The sequence below is a fragment of the Symphalangus syndactylus genome, chromosome 6, assembly GCF_028878055.3.
Source record: "Symphalangus syndactylus isolate Jambi chromosome 6, NHGRI_mSymSyn1-v2.1_pri, whole genome shotgun sequence".
Classification (NCBI taxonomy): domain Eukaryota; kingdom Metazoa; phylum Chordata; class Mammalia; order Primates; family Hylobatidae; genus Symphalangus; species Symphalangus syndactylus.
Window position 1 is genome coordinate 85,905,745 of NC_072428.2, and position 20,098 is coordinate 85,925,842.

At 36.3% G+C, this 20,098-nt stretch overlaps 1 protein-coding gene across 6 annotated transcripts in view; it reads left to right on the forward strand.

The window, feature by feature from the left end:
- Positions 1-20,098, forward strand: part of SEMA3A (semaphorin 3A) — a 530,580-nt gene that overhangs the window by 462,893 nt on the left and 47,589 nt on the right. For all 6 annotated transcript variants that reach the window (XM_063642072.1, XM_055283377.2, XM_063642071.1 and 3 more), the window contains 3 exons: positions 14,684-14,826; positions 17,739-17,853; positions 17,945-18,014. In XM_063642072.1, coding sequence (XP_063498142.1) covers positions 14,684-14,826; positions 17,739-17,853; positions 17,945-18,014 — 328 coding nt within the window. The remainder of the gene's footprint in view (positions 1-14,683; positions 14,827-17,738; positions 17,854-17,944; positions 18,015-20,098) is intronic.

The window sequence follows — 20,098 nt, forward strand, 5'->3', positions numbered from 1 at the left end:
CTAACTGGTGTGAGATGGTATCTCATTGTGGTTTTGATTTGCATTTCTCTGATGGCCAGTGATGATGAGCATTTTTTCATGTGTGTTTTGGCTGCATAAATGTCTTCTTTTGAGAAGTGTCTGTTCATGTCCTTTGCCCACTTTTTGATGGGGTTGTTTTTTTCTTGTAAATTTGTTTGAGTTCATTGTAGATTCTGGATATTAGCCCTTTGTCAGATGAGTAGGTGGCAAAAATTTTCTCCCATTTTGTAGGTTGCCTGTTCACTCTGATGGCAGTTTCTTTTGCTGTGCAGAAGCTCTTTAGTTTAATTAGATCCCATTTGTCAATTTTGGCTTTTGTTGCCATTGCTTTTGGTGTTTTAGACATGAAGTCCTTGCCCACGCCTACGTCCTGAATGGTATTGTCTGGGTTTTCTTTTAGAGTTTTTATGGTTTTAGGTCTAACATGTAAGTCTTTAATCTATCTTGAATTAATTTTTGTATAAGGTGTAAGGAAGGGATCCAGTTTCAGCTTTCTACATATGGCTAGTCAGTTTTCCCAGCACCATTTATTAAATAGGAAATCCTTTTCCCATTTCTTGTTTTTGTCAGGTTTGTCAAAGATCAGATAGTTGTAGATATGTGGCATTATTTCTGAGGACTCTGTTCCATTCCATTGATCTCTGTCTCTGTTGTGGTACCAGTACTATGCTGTTTTGGTTACTGTAGCCTTGTAGTATAGTTTGAAGTCAGGTAGCGTGATGCCTCTAGCTTTGTTCTTTTGGCTTAGGATTGACTTGGTGATGCGGGCCCTTTTTTGGTTCCATATGAACTTTAAAGTAGTTTTTTCCAATTCTGTGAAGAAAGTCATTGGTAGCTTGATGGGGATGGCATTGAATCTATAAATTACCTTGGGCAGTATGGCCATTTTCACAATATTGATTCTTCCAACCCATGAGTATGGAATGTTCTTCCATTTGTTTGTATACTCTTTTATTTCATTGATCAGTGGTTTGTAGTTCTCCTTGAAGAGGTCCTTCACATCCCTTGTAAGTTGGATTCCTAGGTATTTTATTCTCTTTGAAGCAATTGTGAATGGGAGTTCACTCATGATTTGGTTCTCGGTCTGTGATTGGTGTACAAGAAGGCTTGTGATTTTTGTACATTTTGTATCCTTTATATCCTGAACATTGTTTACATCCTGAACATTGCATCAATGTTCATCAAGGATATTGGTCTGAAATTCTCTTTTTTGGTTGTGTCTCTGCCAGGCTTTGGTATCAGGATGATGCTGGCCTCATAAAATGTGTTAGGGAGGATTCCCTCTTTTTCCATCGATTGGAATAGTTTCAGAAGGAATGGTACCAGTTCCTCCTTGTACCTCTGGTAGAATTTGGCTGTGAATCCATGAGGTCCTGGACTCTTTTTTGGTTGGTAAGCTATTGATTATTGCCACAATTTCAGAGCCTGTTATTGGTCTATTCAGAGATTCAACTTCTTGGTTTAGTCTTGGGAGGGTGTATTTGTGGAGGAATTTATCCATTTCTTCTAGATTTTCTAATGTATTTGCGTAGAGGTGTTTGTAGTAGTCTCTGATGGTAGATTGTATTTCTGTGGGATCAGTGGTTATATCCCCTTTATCATTTTTTATTGCATCTATTTGATTCTTCTCTCTTTTCTTTATTAGTCTTGCTAGCAGTCTGTCAATTTTGTTGATCTTTTCGAAAAACCAGCTCCTGGATTCATTAATTTTTTGAAGGGTTTTTTGTGTCTCTATTTCCTTCAGTTCTGCTCTGATTTTAGTTATTTCTTGCCTTCTGCTAGCTTTTGAATGTGTTTGCTCTTGCTTTTCTAGTTCTTTTAATTGTGATGTTAGGGTTTCAATTTTGGATCTTTCCTGCTTTCTCTTGTGGGCATTTAGTGCTATAAATTTCCCTCTACACACTGCTTTGAACGTGTCCCAGAGATTCTGGTATGTTGTATCTTTGTTCTCAATGGTTTCAAAGAACATCTTTATTTCTGCCTTCATTTCATTATGTACCCAGTAGTCATTCAGGAGCAGGTTGTTCAGTTTCCATGTAGTTGAGTGGTTTTGAGTGAGTTTCTTAATCCTGAGTTCTAGTTTGATTGCACTGTGGTCTGAGAGACAGTTTGTTATAATTTCTGTTCTTTTACATTTGCTGAGGAGAGCTTTACTTCCAACTATGTGGTCAGTTTTGGAATAGGTGTGGTGTGGTGCTGAAAAAAATGTATATTCTGTTGATTTTGGGTGGAGAGTTCTGTAGATGTCTATTAGGTCTGCTTGGTGCAGAGCTGAGTTCAATTCCTGGGTATCCTTGTTAACTTTCTGTCTGGTTGATCTGTCTAATGTTGACAGTGGGGTGTTAAAGTGTCCCATTATTATTGTGTGGGAGTTTAAGTCCCTTTGTAGGTCACTGAGGACTTGCTTTATGAATCTGGGTGCTCCTTTATTGGGTGCATATATATTTAGGATAGTTAGCTCTTCTTGTTGAATTGATCCCTTTACCATTATGTAATGGCCTTCTTTGTCTCTTTTGATCTTTGTTGGTTTAAAGTCTATTTTATCAGAGACTAGGATTGCAACCCCTGCCTTTGTTTTCCATTTGCTTGATAGATCTTCCTCCATCCCTTTATTTTGAGTCTATGTGTGTCTCTGCATGTGAGATGGGTTTCCTGAATATAGCACACTGATGGGTCTTGACTCCTTATCCAATTTGCCAGTCTGTGTCTTTTCACTGGAGCATTCAGCCCATTTACATTTAAAGTTAATATTGTTATGTGTGAATTTGATCCTGTCATTGTGATGTTAGTTGGTTATTTTGCTCATTAGTTGAAGCAGTTTCTTCGTAGCCTCGATGGTCTTTACAGTTTGGCATGTTTTTGCAGTGGCTGGTACCGGTTGTTCCTTTCCATGTTTAGTGCTTCCTTCAGGAGCTCTTTTAGGGCAGGCCTGGTGGTGACAAAATCACTCAGCATTTGCTTGTCTGTAAAGTACTTTATTTCTCCTTCACTTGTGAAGCTTAGTTTGGCTGGATATGAAATTCTGGGTTGAAAATTCTTTAAGAATGTTGAATATCGGCCCCCACTCTCTTCTGGCTTGTGGAGTTTCTGCCAAGAGATCAGCTGTTAGTTTGATGAGCTTCCCTTTGTGGGTAACCTGACCTTTCTCTCTGGCCGCCCTTAACATTTTTTCCTTCATTTCAACTTTGGTGAATCTGACAATTATGTGTCTTGGAGTTGCTCTTCTCGAGGAGTATCTTTGTGGCGTTCTCTGTATTTTCTGAATCTGAATGTTGGCCTGCCTTGCTAGATTGGGGAAGTTCTCCTGGATAATATCTTGCAGAGTGTTTTCCAACTTGGTTCCATTTTCCTCGTCATTTTCAGGTACACCAATCAGGCGTAGGTTTGGTCTTTTCACATAGTCCCATATTTCTTGGAGGCTTTGTTTGTTTCTTTTTATTCTTTTTTCTCTAAACTTCCCTTCTCACTTCATTTCATTCATTTCATGTTCCATCACTGATACCCTTTCTTCCAGTTGATCCCATCGGCTGCCGAGGCTTCTGCAATCTTTACGTAGTTCTGGAAACTTGGCTTTCAGCTCCATCAGCTCCTTTAAGCCCTTCTCTGCATTGGTTATTTTAGTTATACATTCATCTGTTTTTTTTTTCAAAGCTTTTAACTTCTTTGCCATTGGTTTGAATTTCCTCCCGTAGCTCGAAGTAGTATGATCGTCTGAAGCCTTCTTCTCTCAACTCGTCAAAGTCATTCTCCGTCCAGCTTTGTTCCGTTGCTGGTGAGGAACTGCGTTCCTTTGGAGGAGGAGAGGTGCTCTGCTTTTTAGAGTTTCCAGTTTTTCTGCTCTGTTTTCTCCCCATTTTTGTAGGTTTTTCTACTTTTGGTCTTTGATGATGGTGATGTACAGATGGTTTTTGGTGTGGGTGTCCTTTCTGTTTGTTGGTTTTCCTTCTACCAGACAGGACCCTCAGCTGCAGGTCTGTTGGAGTTTGCTAGAAGTCCACTCCAGACCCTGTTTTGCTGGGTGTCAGCAGCGGTGGCTGCAGAACAGCAGATTTTCGTGAGACTGCAAATTCAGCTGTCTGATAGTTCCTCTGGAAGTTTTGTCTCAGAGGAGTACCCGGCCGAGTGAAGTGTCAGTCTGTCCCTACTGGGGAGTGCCTCCCAGTTAGGCTGCTCAGCGGTCAGGGGCCCACTTTAGGAGGCAGTCTGCCCATTCTCAGATTTCCAACTGTGTGCTGGCAGAACCACTGCTCTCTTCAAAGCTGTCAGACAGGGACATTTAAGTCTGCAGAGGTTACTGCTGTCTTTTTGTTTGTCTGTGCGCTGCCCCCAGAGGTGGAGCCTACAGAGGCAGGCAGGCCTCCTTGAGCTGTGGTGGGCTCCACCTAGTTCGAGCTTCCTGGCTGCTTTGTTTACCTAATCAAGCCTGGGCAATGGCAGGCGCCCCTCTCCCAGCGTCGCTGCCTCCTTGCAGTTTGATCTCAGACTGCTGTGCTAGCAATCAGCGAGACTCCATGGGCGTAGGACCCTCCGAGCCAGGTGCAGGACACAATCTCCTGGTGTGCCATTTTCCAAGCCCGTTGGAAAAGCGCAGTATTAGGGTGGGAGTGACCCGATTTTCCAGGTGCGTCTCTTACCCCTTTCTTTGACTAGGAAAGGGAACTCCCTGACCCCTTGCACTTCCCAAGTGAGGCAATGCTTCACCCTGCTTCGGCTTGCACACGGTGCTCTGCACCAACTGTCCTGCACCCACTGTTTGGCACTCCCTAGTGAGATGAACCCGGTACCTCAGATGGAAATGCAGAAATCCCCCGTCTTCTGCGTCGCTCAGGCTGGGAGCTGTAGACCGGAGCTGTTCCTATTCGGCCATCTTGGCTCCACCTCCCAACTTGCTTCTTTTTATGTTGCTTTCTGAAAGAGTTTTCCTTCATAGTTATAATGTCAGTGGGACCTCCTTTAAAGTGTGAAGAAAAGAATGTGTATGTATATTTCTGTGAACTATCTAAATTTTTTTTTTTTTTTGAGATAGAGTCTCCCTCTGTCGCCCAGGCTGGAGTGCAGTGTCACAATCTCGGCTCACTGCAAGCTCCGCCTCCCGGGTTCACGCCATTCTCCTGCCTCAGCCTCCCAAGTAGCTGGGACTACAGGTCCCACCACCACGCCCGGCTAATTTTTTTGTATTTTTAGTAGAGACAGGGTTTCACCATGTTAGCCAGGATGGTATCGATCTCCTGACCTCGTGATCCACCAGCCTCGGCCTCCCAAAGTGCTGGGATTACAGGCGTGAGCCACCGCGCCCGGCACTATCTACATTTTAAAGCTTTGTTTTTTCCTTTCATAGATGATGTTCCTATTGATTCAGAGGGGATTTCTGTCATTTTTTGCAGTGGGGTTGTATGTTCCTCCTTCCCTGCTCGGCACCCTCTGCTGTGTTTTACAACAGGACTGGCTGAGTGGTTCATGGTGTGAAATTAACTAGGCCTTGCAGCACTTGTGCGAGAGAGTTTATAAATATTAATTCCACCCTTTTTACAAATGAAATTTATATAATTTATGTCCTAGAAAACCAATATGTATCCCAACTTTTAAATTTACAGATACCCCAAATGCCTTAATTAATCATTCTGTACTTTTGATTCATTCTCAGAAAAAATATTTTTGTTCTTGTCCTTTGGGGGGCTTGTTGGTGGAAGGGATAAGTCCAGCCAAATGCTGGTCAAAATGTTGCTGTACTAGACATTCAGTCTGATTCTAATGCTGAGAGCAGCAAAATGCATTCATTATTTAAATAAGCTCAAGCTGCCAAATGAATCATAAGTGCAGCTGCGTGTCCTGTGCCAAGGTGTCATTTTCATTAAGTGTAAGATTGCACCTGAAGGACAGTTTAATTTGCAGCTGCTAAAAATATTTCAACAGAGTGGTACTGTTACAAGTGGCAGGTGGTGCCCAAACGTGAATTTTGCAAGAAATGCCATCTGTGGGATGAGGTATGGAAGAATGTCAAGGGAGTAGTAAAGGAGATAAAGGGGAAAGAGTGAAGAGTGGTGTATTTACTCAGCGTTTATTGCTGTTATCATGACTAAAGATTCCATGCTTCACATGATAGCATTGGCCCAAGATTAGTAAATGTGATTGTTTGTTCAGCTTCCACTATGTGCTGAGGACATTGCAAAATTGCCGTGGTATCTGCAAATACAAAGTTTCTTCCCCAAAGGCATACCACTTAAGCTATGCAGATGCAAGAATCCTTCTCAATTCTATTTACCTTTCATAGTGTTTACACTGCAGTTTTATGGCAGTGAGATTAGTGCACTTTCATCTTGCTAAAATGGATATTGCCACTTCCTTTTGATGTTCAGCTTTTAATATACATTCACAATGACTTTCTGCTTCACAAAGCAAGAAATCTTTTCAAATTAATTTCAAAAATATTTTCTTACACTATTGTTAGATGGCATTTTGTGAACAGAGTAGATAACATTTTCATGTGGAAAGATAGCGTCGCTGTATACATTATTAAAGATCTGTATTTGTGTCAATTAGTTTCAGTGGCCGCATTGAAATCAATAATTTCTATCTGCAGGCTGAAAATAGGTATTCTCTACTTTAATGGGCCACAGGACACAGGTTTAAAAAGAAAATCTAATTATTTGATCTGAGTTTTTCATTTCTGCTTGTCATTTAATGGGAGTGACTAGACATAGAATTGCTTCCTTTGTGAATATCATGAACTTTCTTAGGTTACCAAGGGGAATTAATAAAGTAGGTCAATCTGAATAGATATTGGTAAACCTTTTCCGTAGGGAGTTTTTGATGACAAGGCAAGTTATTGAATTTCTTGTAGTTTCACAGGACAATGGGAATCTCTGATCTCCAACATACGCATTGTTCTTAGCTACATAAAATGGAGAGACATGTTTTCTATTATTTTAATCCTATTGACAAAATCTAATTCTGAAGAATTGCAAATAGAAAATTTTAATGCATTAATTATCTAATGCAAAGAAAAGAACAGCTTCTTCTAGGTTAAAAGAACATTCATAAAATTTCAAAAAAGCATTTTGAAAACCTGCCATTGTATAATATCTTGCAGAAATAGTAGCAAATTTAAAGAAGCATGTGTAAGCATTTCTTTAACTGACAACCTAAACATTTTCCAGTCTATGATGAGCTCGACTCATCCAAAAAACTTGTAAACCATGCCAAAAAACAAGAAAATGTAATTCCTTCTTTCAAAAGAACCTACCCATTTTTAGTTCCAGAGATTCATTTATGTATTAATTCATTCATTGAGTCATTTGGGAATTATGCACTGTTTCAGGATTTATGCTTAGCAAGAAAGAAAAAGAAAAAAATAGGGATATTAGTTTACAAGAAGATGGAGGGAAACAAGTGATTAAGATAGAGTTTTATAGATTCTAATTGTGGAATATGCACCAGATGCCAGGGAAAGGTTTGTGTGTTAAAAGGCAATAGACCATACAACGTGGTTTGGAGATGGTAAGGCCGGAGGCAGGGAAAAAACAGAGTGAATGTGACTGCCAGGAGAGAACAGATAAGGGCCTACATGTGGATAGTTGCAGTGGGAAAGATTAAAAATAAGCTTACTGGAAAACATTGTTATATATAGAAGCTGAAGGCGAGAGAGGGAGAAATATAGGACAAATGCCTAAGACAAATATGAAAATGCAGATATTATAAAAAGAATTAAATGTTATAAAATAAGTAGAAGCAAATATTCTTTCCATGTCATATGAACAACAAGTTTATAAAGATAGTAGATAAGGTGTTGTAGAATGATAAACAGTTTAATTAAAGGATTCCTAATGAGAGTCTGTGGTCAGTTCTGGTGGAAATATATATCAAGGTTAGTTAATGCATATTAGGAACACTGTGAATAATGTAACAGGGTTTTCTATTTCCCTATCGTGCTAAAAAACTTGGGAGCCAAAATCGTGACCTACCTCAGGTATATATATTGATCCATGTGGTAGATACTTTCAGCCTTTGTCCTGACAGAGTAACGTCAGTACATCAGTTTTGTCTTTTTGGTTTGTATGTCTTAAATTGTGTTAATTTCTCAAATCTATGAAACCTGAAATCTCTTCTGGAAAATGTATAAATGCATTCATATTTATTTTTGTACACTGTATGGGGGGCTTAGAGGAAATAGATAATGCAGGTGGAAGACCAGTTATATTATTCTAAAATATTACTGTAAAATAATGACACGAATTATACTGGCAACATTAAGATTATAAAACAAGAAAAGAAAATGAAAACCATATAAATACTTGTGGTATTAAATTTAGAGCACTGAAAAAGAAGTCCTGCAAGAGATGGAAAATTTTAAGGTAAAATAACATTTTATTTTGATGAGATTTACCAAAATGAAAAAGGTAGGAGCAGAAGCAGTTTCAAGAGGAAAGTTTGTAAGTAAGAAACTTATAAACTTAAGAAATTACTTAAGATATTTCTTATAAAATTAAGAAATAAGTATGATAAATTAAAGTTTTAGTGAGATATCTAGATAGAAATTTTTATCCAGAATTTTGAAATGCAGCATTGGGTCTAAAAAAAGAAATAGGAAAGTTGACATAGCTTGATGAAGTCGAAGCTATAAAAATATATAAGTTCTCGAAGGGAAATAAGTAAATATAAGATCATTAACAGCCGGGCACAGTGGCTCACGCCTGTAATCCAGCACTTTGGGAAGCCAAGGTAGGTGGATCACCTGGGGTTAGGAGTTCAAGACCAGCCTTGTCAACATGGTGAAACCCTATCTCTACTAAAAATACAAAAATCAGCTAGGTGTGGTGGCATCGCCTGTAATCCCAACTACTTGGGAGGCTGAGGCAGGAGAATCACTTGAACCTGGGTGGTGGAGGTTGCAGTGGGCCTATATCATGCCAGTGCACTCCAGCCTGGGCAACAGAGTGAGACTCCATCTCAAAAAAAAAATAAAAGAAAAAAATCATTAACAATATTGAAATAGTGAAAGAAACACTAGGTGATGACTTCATTTATAGAAGTAAAAGAAAATAAAGGACGCCTAAAGAAAAATTTAAGAATATATATAAAAATTTAGAAAAAGGGAAAGAGAAGTCATGAATGAAATAGTGAAGTTTAGATAGCTTACAATTCAGGTTCAGAGTCAGAAAAGCCAAAAGAAGCCAGAAAAAGCAATGGAAATATTAGAAACATGTGAAATTGTATTGTGCCAATGTCTTAAGACAACTAAAGCAGGATAAGTATACAAATCTATTTTTTTACTTGATAGTTCCGGTTGATTATCAATACAATAGTAGTGAAGCATGCAAAACGGCAGGATATATGTGTACCCATTGAAAAAGTCCTCTGGTTTAATGAATGAATGCAAGGAATTATGAGACTCTACAGCATACAGCGTCTGTGGGAATTTATTTTCAGGATAAAAAAATTTTAAAATACATATTTGTATTTAAAGAGAGTCATTAAAAAGGGAAAGAATAAAAATCTAAGGAAGAACTATATCACCTTCCTTCCTTTCTGCAACTCCCCACTTGTGAGAATCCTTTCTACGTTTCCTCACCTTTCTCCAGGTCTTAGGTTCTCTCCTCTCTCTTTTTTTTTTTCTTTTTACTCTGTACACTCCTAATCACTCCATTGGCTCAGTTTCAGATAACTTCAACTCTAGTTCACATTTCCTTCCTAAGCTTTTTTATTCATGACCTGTGGGTCTTCACAAGGCTCTCACTCTAAAGACGCACTAAACAGAGCTTGTCCTCCTTCCATCTCTCAAATCTTCCCTTGCTCACATGCTCTCTTAGTAACTCCTCTACAAGCAATTATTCAAATCAGAAGTTTCTTTTTTATGATTTTTCTCACTATTTCTTACATTCGACATATTATTAATGAGCATAATTCATCAATTCTATTTTCAATTGACCTCTGCATGTCTCCTTTCTCTATCCTCACTACCCCATCCATATCCAGGTCACTGTCCTTTCTCATTTGTCTGGAAGACCAGCCACCAAACTGGTCTTCCTGCCTTCATTTTGGCCTCACTGCAATTGTTTTTTGTTGTTGTTTTTTGTTTGTTTGTTTGTTTTGTTTTTCTCTGCAGCAGCCAGAGTGATCCTCTGAAAATATACTCCTGACAATGTCATTACTAGGTCTAGAACACTTCAGTGGCTTTGTCCAGAGCCAGTAGGCCAGATATATTTCTGAACATGACTTCCTGCATATTCTGGTCTCTGCTTAACTTTCTGTCATCATTTCTGACCACCTCCCTTTTTCTTGACTACCGTCTATGTGTACAACTTTCTCCGTTGTTTCTGTGATTTTGCAAATGCATTCCTTCACCTGAGATGTTTCTGGTTATTCTTCAGATCTTGAAGTATATGTCATATCTTCTGACTAAGACTTATGCAGATTCTTTCTGGTGTATTCCTTCAATGCCCTATCTCCCATGGCATTTTTTTCTAAGCTCTTATTTTTGTTCTTTCTGTGCAGTTTAACAATTGTTCAGTTTAATTATCAGAATTCCCTTGAAGAGAATAACTACAATGTAGACAAAAAACATTTTACCTTAATATGCCCTAATCTTCCACAATCCAGAGTATACAGTAGGTGCTTAACACTTATTTTATAAATGAAAATATAAATGGTAAGTGATTGCATGAAGAATAAAGTTATTTGAGCAATAGTTTGTAGAATATTGGATTGAGAGCACACAATGAGAGACCTTAGACTTAAAAATGAGAAAAGATCATTCTTCCCTGAAAGGAAGAGAAATTCGGAGGTGAAGGAAGGAAAAGGAGGGAGTTATTACTAAATGGCTTTGGTCCTATCAGTACAGCAGGTAACACCACCATCTTGAGAGAATAAATTAAAGATGTGTATTTGTCGATTTGAGGAAGAGCAGGGTGCTTTAAAACAGTTGCTGATAATAAATCTATAGTGATCTTAGAAGAAAATAAAACAATTTCTTAGCAGCACTAGGGTTCTTGTTTAGGAAAAATAGCTTCAATTTATAGCAGATATATTTACTATGAGTACATGGGGTTTTAAACCCTTGCTTAAGTGTAAGGACAAAGGGAAAAAAATCTGGGGATTTATAAAGCTGGTACAGTGGAGATTCCAGCAGCCAAGAAATCCTAGATAATAGGGAAGACAGTTGGAATGACTGATTTGAAGGTTTGGATTGAATAAAGAGGTGATTCATCGGCGAGAGGATGAATACACTTAGAGAATAAGAGAGAGGGCTAAGAGGACAAAACATAACAAGGAAGGGGAAGGCAACGTTTGTGGGACTCAAGAAGTAGAAAATGTGTGGTGAGCAGAGGTTTTGACCAAAAAGCAGATTTTCTAAATGTGAAACATTAGAAGAATGGCTACTTTTAAATTGTTAGATCAGCCAAAATCAAGGCCTGTTTTATTTGGAAATGAGAATGATTGTTTTTCAAGTCTGAGATATAACCTAAATTTCTTGAACACAAGTTATGTTAAATTGACAGTGTTTTTCTTGGATATTCTCATTTTCTGTGTTAATGAATTTGGTTTTCATTTTCTGTGCATACTTCTATTTTTTGGCTGTACCTGAAACTAGATGAGATTATTAATTCACATGCAAAAATCCCCACATCTGTAGTTATCATATACTGAAGAAGACACTAAGATTGAAGGTCCTTTCAGCAATGAATATACTTGATAATTTGCTTGAGTTATTTCCCACTAGTGTCCACATTTGTAAGATAATAATTAGCCTCACATATTTTAGAGAGGTCAGTGCAGTGCTCAATGACACGTTCACTCATGCCCAAACACCAAAAGAACATAAGAATCTATACATGTAAAATATTGTTTACTTTGTTGTCATTTTCATGCTTTTAACATGGCTTTTGTTAGACTGTGGCTTTCTGAGAACAAGGATTATATATTATGGATTCTCTTTTCTACATGGTGTCTTGCACATATTTATGATCTAATAACAGGCAACTGAATTTAATTACTTAGAGTTCTTTAAGTTATTCAAGTGTTTGTATGAACAACTACACTAATTTGGGAGGTAATAGTAGACCAACTTCTCCCTCCATTGTTCCAGGATTAAAGCAGAAGAATGTATGATTGTTTTCATTTTTATTCTGCATTTGGGTTATAATATCCTCAAACTTACCATGTGATGGAGGCTTCCTTTCAGTATCATCATAACGATGTTAATATAGTATATTTGTTAACATTTTACAAATTTGTTTCACATGTCTTAGGCTTAAAATATTTGTTTTTGTATGAACTATTTATGACAGACAAGCTGAATAGGTCTCAGTCTGAAGTAACTCGGTTTGAAATAAACATAATTTGAAAATTATGCATCTGAGCTCAGAGAGGGAAGAGTCTTGTTAAAGGACACAGAAGCTACAAGTGACTAAATTAAATCACTGCACACACAGGTTTCTTTTTTTTTTTTTTTTTTTTTTTTTTTTTTTTTTTTTTTTTTTGAGACGGAGTCTCGCTCTGTTGCCCAGGCTGGAATGCAGTGGCACAATCTCGGCTCACTGCAAGCTTCGCCTCCCGAGTTCATGCCATTCTCCTGCCTCAGCCTCCCAAGTAGCTGGGACTACAGAAGCCCACCACCACGCTCCGCTAATTTTTTGTATTTTTAGTAGAGACGGGGTTTCACCGTGTTAGCCAGGATGGTCTCGATCTCCTGACCTTGTGATCCACCCACCTCAGCCTCCCAAAGTGCAGGGATGGCAGGCGTGAGCCACCGCGCCGGGCCAGGTTTCTGTTACATCTGTGCTCACACACAAACACACACACGCACACATTTCTGGAGCCTAACTTTACCAATGTGATAGTAATTCTTTAGTTTGTGACAGTAATTCCTAACATGTCACATTAATTATTCTGCTCACCATTCATCATGAGAATACATACTCCTCATATATGCATATTTACATATATATATGTATGAATATAAACAAGTAGAAATTTTTGAACAAAAGAAAGCTTTGCAACAGTTATCCAGGTTAGAGTATTGCATTATTGTACGGATCTTTTTAAAAAGCTGGTGCTAAGCAATTCTACTTTAAAACTACTATTGTCCTATTCTTGTTCACTGGCACACTGAGCTTTAAATATGAACAGGTAATATTTCATATGTTTCATGTTATTTCCAGAATCTGTATAATTTCCCTGAAAAGGATAGTAAAGTGTGGCCTTGTGAAATATACTTGAATGCATGGTCCCAGAGCAAATGTTAAAAGGTTACAAGCATAGGACACATGATAATGATGATTATTCACAGGTGTGAAGATCAGGACTAAATAACTTGGATTATATGTGGATAAAGCTAGTTTCAAGTTCTGATCTCTTCCTGGTCTCTTAAGAATGGTGCTGACCTGTACGTGTATATTTCATTGTTACCTGGATAAAATAATACACTAAGGGATAAAGGTAGATTATTGTAAGAATATAATTGTCTGCAGTATCCTAAGTGCCTTCAGTGAGGTACACTTAGCTTCGTCGCACATAGCGTCTTAAACCTATGAATCTATTACATATTTTATATAGTTTGAGAGGCACAGGCATATCGACCCAAGAACATTCAAAAGTACTTTTTGAAGTGGAGCTCTAAGTATTGCTGATATACATTCTGCATAACCTAGACAGTCCTCTCCCTTCACCATTTTTCTTTTCTTTTCTCATTGCACAGATATTCATGACTGCCTATCACGTTTTAAGCTCTAGGTTCACCATATCAAAAAAAATACGACAAATCCTTATTCTCATGAAATGTATATTTCATTGGGTGGCGGGGGAGACAGACAATAAGCAAGGAAGATTAGATAGATAAATGGATAGATTAATCAATAAATAGTTTGGGAGATGTATCATACCAGACAATAAATCCAATTAAGATATTGGAGAGTTTGGAGAAGGAGTGAGACAGCAGAGGTTCATTCTGGCTGTCGTGTGGAGACAAAGGTTGGTAAGGTAGAAACTAAGAAACTAGTTAGCAATCTATTTTAATAATTCAGATTGGCAATAGTTTCCTGAAGGAAGGTGATATTGAAGAATGTGGTAAGAAATGGTGATAAATAGGGATATGCTGATAGATAGAATGTTGGGTATGAGAGAAAGGGAGAATTCAAGGGTGGCCAGGGTTTTTTCCTGTGTATCTAGTGGAATGACACTGCCATTTACAGGAAAGGGGAATGACAGGAGAGGATTTATTTTGTTTTATATGGATTTCACTTTTCCCTGCCCACCCAGTCTTTGCTGAAAACTCAATTAGACCAATTAGTATTTTGATTTAAATTCTTATGCTTAAAAGAAAGAATAACTATGGTAACAGCAATAAGTAATATTTGATAGTATAGTTTGCAAAATATTTTAATATCCAGTAATGCATCTGCAATGTATGATCACCCTAAAGACTTTTTTCTGCACCTACTCCTAACCTTCAGAACAAAATAAATAAATTTTTCTAGAGATATAAGGTATTTTGTAAGATACTTTATAATTCATGAAGAACAGTTAATATGTACCTACAAAATGAACAAAGGAAAGATACGTTTCTTGAAATATATCAATTAAGAGTTAAGAAAAAGTAAAAATGGACTGTTCAGAATGGTATTTATTAAGCTGTGAATTAATATATATGCTATAATTTGTCTCTCAGATCCAAAGTTCATTAGTGCCCACCTCATCTCAGAGAGTGACAATCCTGAAGATGACAAAGTATACTTTTTCTTCCGTGAAAATGCGATAGATGGAGAACACTCTGGAAAAGCTACTCATGCTAGAATAGGTCAGATATGCAAGGTGAGGTAAAGAAAAAAAAATGAGAAGGATGTCATTTTCCCATAACAGCTTTGCTTTTTAAAATTTCCTACCTGTGTGCATATACAATAAAAATTATAGCTAAAGCTTGACTGATGTAACAAATAAATGGTAAATAATGATTGAATATTATAGTTGGTTATGAGTAACTCTTCGCAGTCAAATATGCAGGTACAGGTTGTGAGGTAACTGGCATTATTTCACAATTACATTACATAATATCTGTTTGAAATTCTAGAGTAACAAAATGATTTTATTTTACCTTGGAGAAGATAATTTATGTTGTTTCAGTCCTAGCACAGTTCTCTATACCTTGTAAGTTTTTTAGTTTTTGTTTTGTTTTGAGACAGAGTCTTGCTCTGTCCCCTAGGCTGGAGTGCAGTGATGCAATGTCAGCTCACTGCAAACTCCGCCTCCCTGGTTCAAATGATTCTCCCACCTTAGCCTCCCAAGTAGCTGGGATTACAGGCACCTGCCATCATGCCTAGCTAAGTTTTGTATTTTTAGTAGAGACGGGGTTTCACCACGTTGGCCAGGCTGGTCTTGAACTCCTGATCTCAGGTGATCAGCCCCCCCTCGGCCTCCCAAAGTGCTGGGATTAAAGGTGTGAACCACTGCACCCCACCTACCTTGTAAGTTTTGAATAAATATTTGTTGTTGGAAGTTGTGAAGTATTCATTTAAGAAAGAAAAACATGAAAGCTCGTTTTTACAAACTGATTGTAGCATCCTATGTACACATATACACACACACACAAACACAGTTTTGAAGCTGTGAGCTTTACCTATCTGAGGTATTTCACTTCTTGTGTGGCATAATGTCAAATGTAATATTGCATTATACTGTTAGATACATAGAATAAACATTGCTCAATAAACACACATTAATTAGTATCATCAGTGTGAAAATATAATAGTTCCATTTGTTTCCCTCTATGGTACATAGTGCAGTATTCATGCAATATGAAAAAGTTAACTGTTAGTATATATTGAAGCACCCTTCAAATAAAGAAAATCATAAGGCCACATTCAATGATTGTCTTAAAATTTAATTCTATCTTTTGAAGAAAGCATCCTGAAATTTAAAAAATCTGTTTATTTCTATGTGTGACCTGTTACCCCAATATGATCTAATTATTATCTCTAGTATATTCAATTACTGAAAAATTAAAAGTTTTCAATACTTGAAAACATACAAATAACATGTGAAGTAGATGAGACTTTTTTCTCCACAAAATACATATCATATTTAAAAGCACTAGTTTCAAGGCTTAAAAAAAAATCTTTAAGGTGTATAAAAGTATATAAACAAAATAGAAATCAATTTTACTTTAAAGGAACATGTTCTCTCAATATATGTACATAAATATCATTTTTGAAAACTATAGTTTCTAGTAAACACATACCTCAATAATAGAATTGATTACTATGCTTAGGTTAAATCAGTTTTCTTCAAGGTGAGAAGACTTTCAAAATGTTTTCTCTGGAATGAGTTTCCTTTATTAAGGGTTATTCAAATATTTTCTCAAAGTGCTGTTTGTAAAATATAAATTGCTTCAACTCCTTCAGCTTATAAAGTATTTGATGCTAGCATGCTTTTGTTTGCTATCTATTTTTCTATGGGTATTTAAGGCGTATATTTATCATCCATTTGTTAAATGCTCACTGAATGCCTACTGTGTACAAGCTCTGGCTGTGAACCAGCCTATGTAGGTAAGATCTCAACACATAGTAGGTAGGAGAGAGAGCATTATACCAAAACAAAACGAATCCATTCATTGCAGAGTAGAAAGGAAGGTTAAGTGATTTTTAAAGATTCTATCATTTGTTTTAATAGACAATAAAAATTGTATATACTTACTGTGTGCAATATGATATTTTAAAATGTGTATGCATTGTGAAATGGCTAGATCATGCCAATTAATATGCATTATCTCACATACTTATAATTCTTCGTGGTGAGAAGACTTAAAATCTCTTTTCACAATTTTCAATAATATAATTCATTGTTATTAATTAAAGTCATGGTGTTGTACAATAGATCTCTTAAACTTATTTCTCCTAAGTGAAATTTTACATCTTGGACCAAATCTCTTCATCCCTCCCCCAAAGTCCCTGGTAACCACCATTCTACTCTCTGCATCTGTGAGTTCAGCTTCTTATATTCCACATATAAGTGAGGTCATGTGATATTTGTCTTTCCGTGCTTGTCTTATTTCTGTTAACATAATGTCCCCCGGTTTATTCATGTTGTCTCAAATGACAAGATTTCCTTCTTCTTGATTTTTATTTTTAAACTGTAAATTGACAATTATGATTATATAAATTTAAGAGTACAAAGCAATGTTATGATTTATGAATATAATGTGGAATAATTAAATCAACTGATTAAAACACCCATCACCTCAAATGCTTATTTTTTGTGGTGAGAGCATTTGAAATTTACTCTCTTACTGTGATTTTGAAATGTATAATACATTATTATTTATGATACCACGTTGTGCAACATATCTCAAAGAAAAAACTGCTTCTTCCTCTTATCTAATTGATTTCCTTTTTTTTAAGGCTGAATTGTAGACCATTATGTAAATGGACCGCAATTTCTTTATCCATTGATCTGTACATGAACATGAATTGACTTTATAAGTAATCCCTTGAATAAATAAAGGGACTACTCACAGTAAATATCTCTTAAAAATTCAAAAAAGCTTGAGGGAATGATTTGACCACAAATGTAACAATAAGTGATAGTTACCTATATCTGGTCATTTAAAATGATTAAGAACTTTTAAAACATGAGAAACTATTTTATGTTTGAAGATATGAAGAAAATAGAAATACTTGAAATTATCATTTTCATTAACAGTGCCTAACACTGGTGTTCCCTTCTTTCAGAATGACTTTGGAGGGCACAGAAGTCTGGTGAATAAATGGACAACATTCCTCAAAGCTCGTCTGATTTGCTCAGTGCCAGGTCCAAATGGCATTGACACTCATTTTGATGAACTGCGTAAGAAGCTAGTGTTTATGTATAGAGAATATTTGTTCAGACTTTGCCATTCCATAAAAAAGCAACTTTCTCCAATTTTGTTTTTAAACAGAGGATGTATTCCTAATGAACTTTAAAGATCCTAAAAATCCAATTGTATATGGAGTGTTTACGACTTCCAGGTAAATAACATTTTAACTACCTTATAGAAACTTCATGTTATTTAGGTGGTATCCAAGTACTCATAATTTGCGAAAGTATATTTTTGAAAGACACGTTTTGCTTTAACCTTTGAGCTATTGTGTATTCTTGGGTGACTGAAAGAAGTTATGATCTATGTAGATGTTTGTTTTTTAAATCAATTTTAGAAAAAAATCATCATTGTAATGATGTGAATGTGTAATGGTGAAACAGTTTGAAATGTTTATGTCATCTTATGCATATCTTTGACTTTAAACCTTTGAATATAATGTAAAATATTATAGAGATGGAAGTCTGAGTTTTGGGAAGAGTTTGTAGGGATATAAATTAAGGATGGAAAAATTAATCTAAAATTTGTTGAAAATATAATGGAAACAATTCTCTATCTCTTGATCTCTCTGTCACTTTAGTCAATTGCTAATGAATTAGATAAGAGAAAAGCCCATCGGCAATTCCACTGAAAGTCCTATCTTTGACCAGATGATTAGCATGGGAATCTGGGGACAAAATACATCTAGAAATGTCAAAACAGTCCATGGTTCTTCCCAGTATGTCTATTCCACAGATGGGATATTTGCTACACTTTCCTGTGGTCTTTAAGCCTTTAACCCTAGAACTAAACTAGAAATGTATATGTCTGGAGAAAGTTGATTGTTTACAAAAGAAATGTTTTAATTGCTTTTAGGTAATTTAAAAAATTATTAATACAATCATCACTTCTCAACCTTTTAGCTAAGATTGTGTGAAAAATTATTAATACAACAATTGAAGATTAATTACGTAGTGTAAATAGTTTTAAAGTTTTTTAAGTCAGTAAATAGATTCTCTTTGTAAAAAAATCTACTTTTTTTTTCTGAGACTCCATTTAGTTTTTTATTATCTACCTTGTAACCCAGATTTTAAAATAATCGTGTAAAAAGACACAAAATAAACAAAAACCTTCAGGATTACAGCACTAGGGTTACATTATAACCACATAAAAAGACATAATAAAAACAAACAAAAATCTTCAGCATTATAGCACATAATAAAAACAAACAAAAACCTTTAGCATTACAGCATTATATCTGGGTTTTTTTTTTGTTTGTTTTTGTTTTTTTTGTAACCAGTGTCAAACTCAAACTTAATTTCCTTGTCCTTTTATCCCTGCCCTGCTTTTCCTGCTCTTTCTCCACTGGCTCCTTCCCTTCTTCCTTCCCCTTCTACTTCCTCTCTTTCTCTTCCTCTTGCCTCCTTCCCTCTTTCCTCATCCTTCTCCCTTTTCTATTTCTCATCCTCCCTAAGTCTGTTGCTGTCAATTAAACAGAGATTATTTCCCTCCAGACTATTACATTCGGTAAAAAGTTCACATTACCTGGGGTTGTTGAAAGAAGCACATGTACATTTACATGCATATAAAGAAGGATATGCATTGGGACATGGATGAAATGTTAAAAGAAAAATAATTTAAAATCAAAAGTCAGGAAAAGTACTGCAGGTAACTTTGATAGTACAGAAAATGATTAACTGCGATGTCCAACACTGTTTTATTCTGTAACTATTAAAGCCATTACAAATTGCTTGGACGTTTTTACTCAATAATTTTTAAAAATCACATAAAAATTAAGAAATCCATATTCCTAAAACTATTTGCAGTTCTGCATACCTAAATAATATTTCTTCCCTTTGGAAAAAAAAACAGAATGACTAAGCTATAGAACTTGAGAGACTCACACAAATATGAATCAATTTCTTCTGTTTCCTCATTGCTTAGTGCAGTGGCTCAAATTTGAGTGTGCATCAGAATCTCCTAGAGAGCATGATAAAATTCAGATTCCTAGGCCTTGCCTCCAGAGTTTCTGACTCAATAGAAATTAAATGGGACCTAAGAATATGCAGTTCAAATAAGTACCCAGGTGATGCCCATGTTGTTTGTCTAGGGACCACCTTTTGAGATCTAGAGATAAAATAATTTCACCTCTTTATGTCAATAGAATGGATATTTGTATGTGAGTGAGTCTTAATAACTACATATCATACTCCTTAAGTATTTCAATGATAGCTGATTTAATCAAAGATAAGCAAA